Here is a 10469-nt window from a genome sequence, read left to right as displayed (position 1 = left end):
ATGGAGAGAAGGGCACTTTTCTTCCGTCTTTCTGACCACTTTCTTGTTTGGTACCACCTCAAAACACCCGGACTCCTCTGTGTACAGGGTCACTGGAGCTGAGGCCATAGAAGCCCCCCGGGTGCTTTCAGACCCTTGGCTAGTAAAACTCATCTCGACAGCTGTACTGGGCAGAGAGAGTTTTGACTTGCTGTGAACTGTAGAATGGACAAGAAGTTCCTAAGCAGCTCACGTGTCTCAGATCCCATGCTTCAGAGATCGCAGGAAAATAGTTGGGGTTGGGAGGGCAGGAAGGGGCCCTTGTCACTAACCCGAGGCTCACCTGCTCCACTCTAAGTGGTGAAAATGATTAGAGAGATTCCAGAAATACTGTTCCCAGGCCCACTACCATGTAAATAACGTGAGCAAACATATTTTCGACATTTTCAAGAAGTAATCCCCACTCTCTTATGGAGGTCATCAGTGTTCCCACTTGGGCTGTCTTCAGAGATGATACTCGAAGACGACTCGGACCTCAGGGCCTCTCAGACCAGGAAAGAGTCATCTGGAGCCTCTTGCTTGCTTTCTTGCTTTGAAACATCCCTCAAGAAGCACATACCCTTACCCTTCATGCCCTACATATAGGCACTGCCTCGGGCGGTAAGTCCATCGTCCTTACTTGAGGATGCTTGCAGAGCCTCTCGGCAGCTTGCATGGGCTTTTCGGTGGACCCTAAAGGAGGGCACGTACCTACGTAACAAGGTGCCCTGGAGCTCTGGCAGCTGGGAGCCTTGGTGCTTCTGTCTTCACCAGGGTATAGCAGAAACGACTGCTTTCTGAAGTTGCTGTTTCCATTTTCAAGACCCAGTGTGATACACGTAACCATAACCCCCACCCCTGTCCCCAAACTGCAAAGACAAGTGGTTCCGACCACAAGGGAAGCACCTCTGTTCATAAGGTAGACTTACCTCTCCCTTCAGCTCCCCCCCACTTGGCTTCCTTTCCTTTCCGTATTTGCATTTGCTCAGCCTGACTCCCAGGCGCAGGTCTGCAGTACTTGGCAGTGACAGAGAAGGCTTTACTGTCCACGGTGAGACAGATGGTTAGACACAGAAACAGCCAAGGTGAAGCAGATAGGTACAGAGACAAAGGAGACAGACGGACGGAGCAGAAGGGTTGCTGTGTGGTTGCTGGACAGCTCTGTGCAGGTTGGCTGGGCAGTGAAGGCCCAGCAAAGGTGCCCTCACTCCTCCTGGGACTGGGGAGGAACTCAGCAATAACTGACTTTGAGCCTCTAAAAGCTTTTGCTATAAAAGGAGAAAAATAAAAACCAACCTCACAAAATGCATCGTTTTGGTTTAAAGGTGTTGGGTCCATGGAGAAAAACATTTCACAAAAATCCATTGATTTTGTTTTCCACCTTTTCCCATGAATAAATATTATCCATTAAGATCCTTGAAAAAGGTGCTGAGTACACAGTGTTATATTTTCTTCCTGTTTGCATGTGACGACTCGGCCTCTGGGCCTCCCTTGGTCTTGTGTTTTCCTCACTGGGGTCTTCAGAAACAACTGTTATTTGGTCTGAGGTGCCCCTACCAGGCCCTGTCCAGGCAAGCGGCCTACACCCCCTAATGGCCTATTCCCTACCCACCCCCTCCCTTCCTCAGGCCCCAGCAAGATGCGATGTCACAGGGCTATGTCCACACCAGCAGCGGGAGCCTCAGGTCCCCTTTGCTGCTTCCTTTCCCTTCCACGCACAAGTCTCAGTGCTAGGGGTGTTAACGGGGCAGGCAGAAATAGTGGGAAAGGGGGAGGGAGTGGTCTCAGTGACCACCCACTAACATGCCAGCCCCCTTTACTCCCCACTAACCCCTCGGGCCCTCTGTCCGGTGTTTTTACAAGGCAGAGACCTTGACAACGTTGCTGGCTATGGAAGGAATGTTCGTGTTGGGTCCTGGGCTGGCAGGAGGGGGCCGACTTTCTCCCTCTGGGGTTAGAGCCGGGGGCGTGGGGATGCTGATGATGGCCGTGGTAATCTGGGATGTTTTGCAGTTTGGTCTCAGTCCATCGTCTGCTTTCAAATTAAGGCTGGAACGACTGGGATAGAAAAGAGGGAGTCGGTGGTGGTTCCTGCTAGGGGGCGCCCCAAATCTTCCTTGCCCCCCTTGCTCTATGCTCTGTCAAGGAACACTAGGGCCCTGTATGTCTCCCTTTAACAATCAGCTTATAATTATCACCCTAATCACTATTAACAATTACTAAGTGATCGGATAGTAGTACTTCTTCCCAGCCCCTGGGGGCTTATCACTTGTGATGTTACAACAGTTGCTTTCCCTGAATTTTCTGCAACTTATCAAGAATAACAGGAGGGGCTGGAGAGGTGGCTCAGTGGTTAATACTGCACTGGCTGCTCTTCCAAAGGACCCAGGTTCAATTCCCAGCACCCATATGGCAGCTCACAACTGTCTGTAACTCCAAGATCTGACACCCTCACATAGACATACATGCAGGCAAAACATCAATGCATATAAAATAAATAAATACTTTTTAAAAGAATAACAGGAAATGGCTTAACCATAAACAGAGATGAGGAAAAGTCCACCTGGGATAAGCCATATATGTAACACAATTGGGGAAAGTATTTTCTTAGGAAAATGATCATAGTCCATCTTTTCAATTTTTGGGTTCTTTTTGAGTTCCCCCCAACTACCTAAAGCCACCTTTGAGGTAAACTGCAACAGTACCATCTAATATCCCATGAAGACCCTTGGATTAACTCAGAGCATGAGAAGGAAGGTGGGGGAGGAAAGCAGAGGGGCCCCATGCAGTGGATAAGGGGGACCCCTGGCGGGGATCCCTGAGGCTTTAATGCGGAGATTAATTCTGGAAAGCGAATGACGCAAGACCTTGGGGCTGTCAGGATTGGAAGCCACCCACCTGGTGGTGAGGGAGGGTTGCTCACTGCCCTGGATGTGGATCGTGCTGAGTTCTTGCATGCTGCGCAGGCGAGTGGCCGGCAGGTTGGAGTTGGGCAGGTGTGTGGTCTTCTTACTGCGCCGGGAGCAGCAGGTGGTGGTGAGGCCGGAGTGGCTGGAGAGAGAGGGGCTTCTGGTGGACGGGTAGTTCTGCATCGAGCTCTCCATGCAGTTCTGCTCAAACATCTGCTCGTCGATAAACTCGTGGTTCTGCGGGAGGAAGGAGAAGACGTGAAAAAGAAGAAGGGATGTGGGGGAGCCCCAGTCCCTGTGTGGCTCTGTCTGTTTGGGGCCTTTAATGGAGGACCCCCAAATGCCTGGATTACAGGTAAGTGTGAGGGGTTTCATTTCCACAGGTGTCAATGTCAAAAGAATCAAATTGGCCTCCCTGGCCATTAGACTGGGCAGGGACTTGGTTGTTAAATCATATGTCATGTGCTCCATCTACAGGTTGAGCGGAAGGGACACAAAGGACGTGGAGGGTCCGAGTGGCATCATCAGAGCTAGGACCAAATTTTTCTTAGCAAGCTCTGAAACCATTGACTGTGAGTCTTCTAGGTCACCTTTGCACACCTGATGACTCTTACAGGCTTGACAAAAGTTTGTAAAAGTTTGGACCATCACAAAGTTGGGAGATTATTGCTCTTGATCGCAAAGGGGCCAAGCTGCTAAGGATAAGATTTCTTCTAATTTTGTCTTCTTTTGGCCTGATTAGAGCATATGGATCCTTAACTACCTGGCAGTTCAGAATTCCCTAGGTCAAATGTAAGTTAGAGCCGGGCGATGATGGCGCACGCCTTTAATCCCAGCACTCGGGAGGCAGAGGCAGGCGGATCTCTGTGAGTTCGAGACCAGCCTGGTCTACAGAGCTAGTTCCAGGACAGGCTCCAAAGCCACAGGGAAACCCTGTCTCGGAAAAAAAAAAAAATGTAAGTTAGGGAAAGAATGTTAACGGTTTCGGATCTGTAGGCCATGAGGTTTGGCCTATAGCTAAACCCCAAACAATGGAAAAATGGCTGCTTGACCAAAGTGCCCAGAACCCTGTGGCACTGGCAGTGTGAGGAGCAAGAGAAGTGTAAGGACAGAGTTCAGAGAATGTCCCCTGGCAGTCAATACCAGAGTTCCCAGGAAATCGAGGAGGTAGCAGAGAGATGCGTGGCATTCGGGCATTCCAGAGGAAACTGACCCCTCTGGAAGGGGGAAGTTCCACTGCCCCCCTCTAACCCTCTGGGGGTGTCCAAGGAAAGAATAGGAAAGGAAATTGGGTAGTGTGGGTGCAGAAATACTGGAAGCCTGAGCTGGTACTGGGTGTGGCAGCAGAGACAGCAAAAGCCCAGGGAGGTTCAGAAGCACATGCAGAAACCAGACTAGGGGTGAGCAGAGTAGATCCACAGACTCAAGATTCAGAGAGAACAATTGAATTTATAAAGCGATACCTTGATGGTGGAGGTTCGTACAGATAACAGGGGATCATCCACAAGATAGGATAACCCCTACAGGACAACATGCCAACAGAAGATAGAAACACCATTGATTGTACATTCCAGCATTCCAGTTTGGACATTCAGTTCCTCAACCCCAGAGTTCCACCCTCCGAAGTCAACATTCCAGCCCTCATTCCCAGCATTCTGCTTCCCATTGTCCCAACATTTCATCCCTTGGTTCCAACAGGAGACTGCTTAACCCAACATACACTCTTTCCATACCAACATTCCTCCTTTCCTATCCCAACATTCCACCCCTGGGTCCCACATTCCTTCCCCCAAATCCAGCATTCCGACATCCCGTCCCTATAATCAATCCAACATTCTCTCGGATTCAGCATTCCACCCCTTTAATGCCAGCATTCCGTCTTTCAGTCCCCCAGTGCCAACATTCCAGCCCTCCAAACCCCAGTGTTTCCACCTATGTCCTTTCAATGTACACATTCCACCCAGCACATGCAACTTGGGAAGGGCAGTGGGGCCTGGCCCTGTCATCCCGCTGGCAAGCTCGGTGTCCTTGGGAGAACCTTGGGAGATATGCTGCATCCGTGGTTTTTGACCACAGTTGCTGGGACCTGGGCTTGCAGAGCACTTTCTCATTTAGAAGATGTCACTGGGTTTCCGCGGTCATCCATGGGGTCCACTTTTGGCCCAGAGTAAGAGGAATCTAGCTAGCATCTGGGAGGTCAGGTTATGGGCTACTAGAAACCAGGAAGCTCCTTTCAAGGGTAGGACGAGCCCTGACCCTAGGCTCTTTGAGTAGGAAACTTCTGGAAAGGATCAGGGAATAGGCTCACTTTAGCATTTCTGTTCTGACTTCTCCCACCCTAGGATTCCTGGCACTTCTGCCAAGGGTTCAGGGTTGGCCCTACTGCCCCTTCCTTTCAGGCTGTCAGTAAGGCACAAGCATCATTCCCATTCCAGCTGTGGCGCCCTCCGCCAGGATCTCCTTTGGCAATCAGCCTTTCACAATCTGAACTCCCTGCCAAAGTGCAAGGTTACTAAGTGGGACTGGGACTGATAAGCCCTTGGCTAAAGAATATGTATACTGCATCCTTCATTCATGCACGGATCGCCTCAACCCAGCTACGGGGGGTGGAACAAAAATCTTCCCTCTTCTCTACTGTCCTGTGTAAATTCAGCCTGAATCTTGTTGGGTGGTGCCCATCAGAACTGAGAATGAAAAACAAAACTCTTAGTTGTTAAGACACATGCTGCTGTTGGCGGTGGGGGGATGGGAAGACTATGGCAGTGGCCTCGTCTCTAGAGCTGCAGGACACAGCTGATCTCTCACTCTTTGCCCCACCCCCTGGGGGGTTTACAGATCACTGGAAGGGGACAGACTGACTATCTGGCCTAGGACAGCAAAGCGAGTACAGCCTTGGGAGGTCAGGGGTGAAGCAGGAGGGGGCAGGAGGCTGGCACTCACAGTGGTCTTTTCTAGGCAGTGCAGCAAGTGGTGGTGCTGGCTCTCAATGAGCGAGGTGGTCTTGCCCATATGCTCCTCTTCTGGGGTGCCCTAGGGAGACAGAAAGAAGGGCTAAGAATAAAGCTGGTGTCTTCCCCTCTTCACAGAAGGTAGGAGGGCAGGAGAAAACTCTTGATAAGCCAAATCTTAGGGCCACCATAAAACCTGCTGGCCTGGGTCTGGGGCCCTTGTCAGCAGCTGGTTTATGGGCAGCAGTGGTAATTCTTTGAGAGCATTATGTCTGTGGGAACCCTGGAGACATGTTTTTGTCAGAGTCTAAACTGGTGCTTTCTGGGGGAGTGGATGAGCAGAGAAGCCCATTTCTAGTTTATCTCCTCTGCCCTGTCTTCTGGACACTTACCGTCAGCTCCAGGGCTTCATTGAGGAGCCCATTGCGCTTGCTGTGCAGGTAGGCATTGGAACTTCCTGTTTTGGCCACACGGATCCTGGCAAGGCGGGCCTTCTGTGATGGGCAGACAATAAGAAAAGCAGTAAGATACAAGAAGAGGAAGCCTGGAGGAACCAGTGACAACAGCTGCCCCACTGAGGCTGCTTTCCCTAGCATCCTGTGAGAAAGGAAAAAAAAGCTCCCCCGTCTTAGCCTGATGCATCTCTGTATCTAGACCTCGGAATGGATCTGAGACCTGTGCGCCCACTATTGCAGTTTAGCCATGGTCAGGGCTCTAGGAATCTTCAGCCTGGGTGGAGTCCTGCTGAAAAAAAATACCACATTTTCAAGTTATTTCTCCTGAAGCTTTTCTAGCATTTTCCACTCGGTATTGCATGATGGCATGAGCTGTTCTATCACTTCTTATCTCTAAGGACTGTAGGGTTCCTAGAGGACAGCGTGTGCTAACTGCTCTCAGTCCCTCCTGGGTTCCAGGGTGGTTGGTTCTCCATGGTTCCCACAGAACAGTTAGTTACGAGAGAAAGCAAAGGGAGCAGTGGCACCGCCAACACCTCTTAACTCCCTTTTCTGCCGGTCTCCTGGCATTTGTCACTAGGGTAGGGCACACACACACACACACACACACACACACACACACACACACCTGCTGGTCTCCTGGCTTTATCACTAGGGTAGCACACACTCGTCTGCTGTTCTGGCACTTATCACTAGGGTAGCATACACACTTGTCCTGCTGCCGTTCCTCTCCTGTGCTAGAATGTAAGCTCCTCGAGGGCAGGAAGTTTGCTTTGTTTGTTACCAAGAAGCTCTTATATTTTTATTTTTAATTAATTAATTTAAAGTGTTTATTTATTTTGTTTTTTTCAAGACAGGTTTCTCTGCGTATCTTTGGAGCCTGTCATGGAACTTGCTCTGTAGACCAGACCAGGCTGGCTTCGAACTCACAGAGATCCGCCTGCCTCTGCCTCCCGAGTGCTGGGATTAAAGTCGTGCACCACTATTCACTTAACTTTTTAAAGTTAAGAAATGTATTTATAGGTTTACAACAGACTTTGGGAGCTGATGGATGTGTCAATACACATCTGTGTTGTGCACAGGCGTGGGAAGGGTATAGTGTACACAGAGGTGGCCTGGTGTGTTTATGGCAGAAAAGAACACATTTTAATATACTACATTGGCTTTATCTAGCACAGAACTGAAACCCTCCTTGGGAAAGCCCTCAGAAGACAACCTCCTCCAGATGGGGGCTGGAGCACAAATAATAAAAATCCAGAGATAGATATTGGGGTTCAACCTGAAGGTCAGAAAAGCAAATCAGCCAGCCACTGGCTCCTACCTCTACCTCAGTCCACAGTGGTGATCCTGACTCCAGCAATCTCAGAAGGAGACTGTGTCTGTGAGCTGTCTCCTCCCATCTTCTAGGGCTGGGATTAAAGGTGTGCACCACCTGGTTTCTATGGCAACTAGTGTGACTACTGAGATTGAAGGTGTGAGTTACACTGCCTAGTCTGTAAGGCTGACCCGTGTGACTGTTTTACTCTCTGATCTTCAGGTAAGCTTTATTTATTAAAACACAAATGAAATATCATTACAGGGGCTGCACAGCATCTTGGGCCAAGCTCATATTAGTTGCATGGAGAGGGAATGGCCATCTGATATATGCTATTTGGTCTAATGATTGCCAGCCACAGCACAGCAGAAAGAAGACCGTGAAGTTCAGCCGTCTGGGACTGGAAAAAAGCCCTGTGGGCTTGGAGTACATAGCCTGGGCTCTACAGATCCAGAACCAGTTCCACACTGTTGCTTCAAGCAGAAGAGTCCCTGAGATTCATAGTCACAGTCTGAAGTGTAGGATTCTCTTCCTGCCTCTGGGTACAGTGACTTGTAACTTGAACCTGGACCCTGACCGATAGGTTCTGGGAAATTGTGGCAATTTTCACTTCTTATTATCCTCTCCCAGCTATCCTGCGTGGGTTGGTTCGTCTGCTAAGAGGCCATGGACTGTCAAGAGGATCATAAAGGCTACGTTATGTTCCCTGTTTCCCGAGAACTCCCCCACCCACCAGTATCTCCTTGCAGCGCAATTAAACTCTTTCCCCTGGTCTTTAAATGTGGGACAGAGGCTAGAACTGGAGTTGGAAGGTCTTCCAGTAAGTCCAAGGATGGCTGCTCTTCTAGATGGAGAGGATGAAGAGGAAGATATGAGACAGAAAGGCCTGCAAGTCAACCCTGTCACCCTCCCTGTCTCTGAGCAAAATTCATTCACTCATTCCATGTCTAGGATGAATCTGGCCAGCAGTCCTGCTGCAACCACCCCCTTCCCCCGTGGCCAGATGTTTACAGTCAAGCGAGTCCCTCCCAGTTCATGACTTGGCTGCTGTCACTTCGGGAGAAGGCTGGGCATTGAGAGCTGCATATGGAAATCCAATTGTGTCAAGCTCATTACAGCCTTATGTAATCCGATTGCCACTTAGAGGAGGACCTTTCTCATATGTGGGGTCTGTCTTTATTACTTTCCGGAGATGAAAGTTTCCCCTGTTCCCCTCTGAGACACTTCTTTTAATCTTATCTCACTCTGGATTCTATTAAGGTAGGGGATTGTCACATCAAACACAGCGTATCGTTTAATCATTCCCAAACGGGAAACAGAGGTTTGAGGAAGGTTGGGAGAACCTGCCAGTGTGTGAAACCTGATGGCGTTCTCTGCTTGGTTTTGTGCTCCTGAGGGTCAGGGCCTGGGTCTTATGCACATTCTTTTATTGCCAGCATCCAGTGCATGCTCTGCCTCGAACAGGAATTCAAGCAAAGACTGTGCTAGCCAAAGAAGGAATGCCAAGCGTGCTTAGCTGGGCATCTATGCTTGTAAAGCCCTTGTAATGGGCTCGGTCCTTGTGTGGACTGGTCAGCTTCCACTCTCCTCCACAATCATAAGGATACTATGAAAGGTAAGAGACTGGAGAGTTCATCTAGGCTGTTTCAAAGGCCTAACAATTATTAATGAATTGATTTAAAATAAGGAGAGCCACTCAGCCAGGGTGAGAGAAAGGATTAGAAAGGGTTCAGCTCATGTCTTCCAAAGAGGAAGTCAAACACTGCTTTCACGGCGTCTTTCTCCTTCCTTCCTCCTTGAGTTCACCTCCTTTAAACTTGAAGGGCAAAGCCCAGGAACCTGCATCTTCAACAGGTGTAAGTGGAGCTTTGGGGTTGGAGGAGAGTTCTGGTACAACACTGTGAGCTTGGGACACGGCCTGCCACCATTACTGATCAAGATCATTTGGGGACCCCTGAGGAACCTGGCACAACTGGGACTCCTAGCTGGCAGCTGGGACGGCCTGGACATGAGTCTTTGCATCTCTTGCCCCAAAAGAGGCAGAAGGAAGACAAGGGAGAAAAGGAAACACAGGCAGTTGTACACTTAGACATTCATCAGAGAGACAGTAAGATTTATGTTGATGGAAACTCATACACGAGAATGCTTGAGAATGCTTATTTGTAATAGCTGGAAACCATTTCTACCCCAGAAGCTCTTCAGCAGGCAAACATCCAACAGAACACGGCTGAGTGAGAAAAGTGAATGGGCTTTTACATTTTTTTTTTTTTTTGAGACAGAATCTTAATTAGTTACCTAGGCTGGCTTTGGATGATGCTGTAGCCCAGGCTGACCTGGAACTTAGGATTCTCCTCTTCCAGCCTCCTAAGTATCTGGGATCACAGACCTGTATCGCTAGGCCTGGTATAAGAAACTAGTGATATAATTTGAATGAGTCTTTGGGGATTACATGGATGAAAAAGACCAGCTCCCAAAGGTTACCAGCTGCATGAGTGCATTTATGTAAGTTTAGAGAGGAAACCATTTTATAAGTGGAGATCAGAGGAATAGTTCCTAGGAGTAAGGGACCCGGTAGAAGTATAGCAGGAGCAGAGTTATAAAAGCCACAAGGGTTCTCTTGTGGGCATTGGCTAGTCTGGTGGCCATGAAGCTGCTGGATCTGTAGGGACCTACATGGGTGAGAAAACTGTAACACACACACATACACACATATACACACACACATATACACACACACATATACACACATATACACACACACATATACACACACATATACACACATATACACACACACCTACACACACACATATACACACATATA

General features: G+C 49.1%; 1 protein-coding gene across 3 annotated transcripts in view; it reads right to left on the bottom strand.

Annotated features, from left to right (window-relative positions):
- Nucleotides 1–1416: 1416 nt before the first annotated feature.
- Nucleotides 1417–10469, bottom strand: part of Kcnd3 (potassium voltage-gated channel subfamily D member 3) — a 222956-nt gene continuing 213903 nt past the window's right edge. For 2 of the 3 annotated variants that reach the window (XM_026777361.1, XM_013354686.2), the window contains 5 exons: nucleotides 6268–6369; nucleotides 5868–5957; nucleotides 4391–4447; nucleotides 2917–3164; nucleotides 1417–2076 (listed from right to left, as the gene is read on the bottom strand). In XM_026777361.1, the coding sequence (XP_026633162.1) occupies nucleotides 1875–2076; nucleotides 2917–3164; nucleotides 4391–4447; nucleotides 5868–5957; nucleotides 6268–6369 (699 nt within the window). In that variant the 3' untranslated portion in view covers nucleotides 1417–1874. The remainder of the gene's footprint in view (nucleotides 2077–2916; nucleotides 3165–4390; nucleotides 4448–5867; nucleotides 5958–6267; nucleotides 6370–10469) is intronic. The other variant, XM_013354687.2, reaches the window with a different exon arrangement.

Source organism: Microtus ochrogaster, unplaced genomic scaffold (assembly GCF_000317375.1).
Source record: "Microtus ochrogaster isolate Prairie Vole_2 unplaced genomic scaffold, MicOch1.0 UNK60, whole genome shotgun sequence".
NCBI classification, from domain to species: Eukaryota; Metazoa; Chordata; class Mammalia; order Rodentia; family Cricetidae; genus Microtus; species Microtus ochrogaster.
This window is presented reverse-complemented; position numbering and strand designations above follow the sequence as displayed.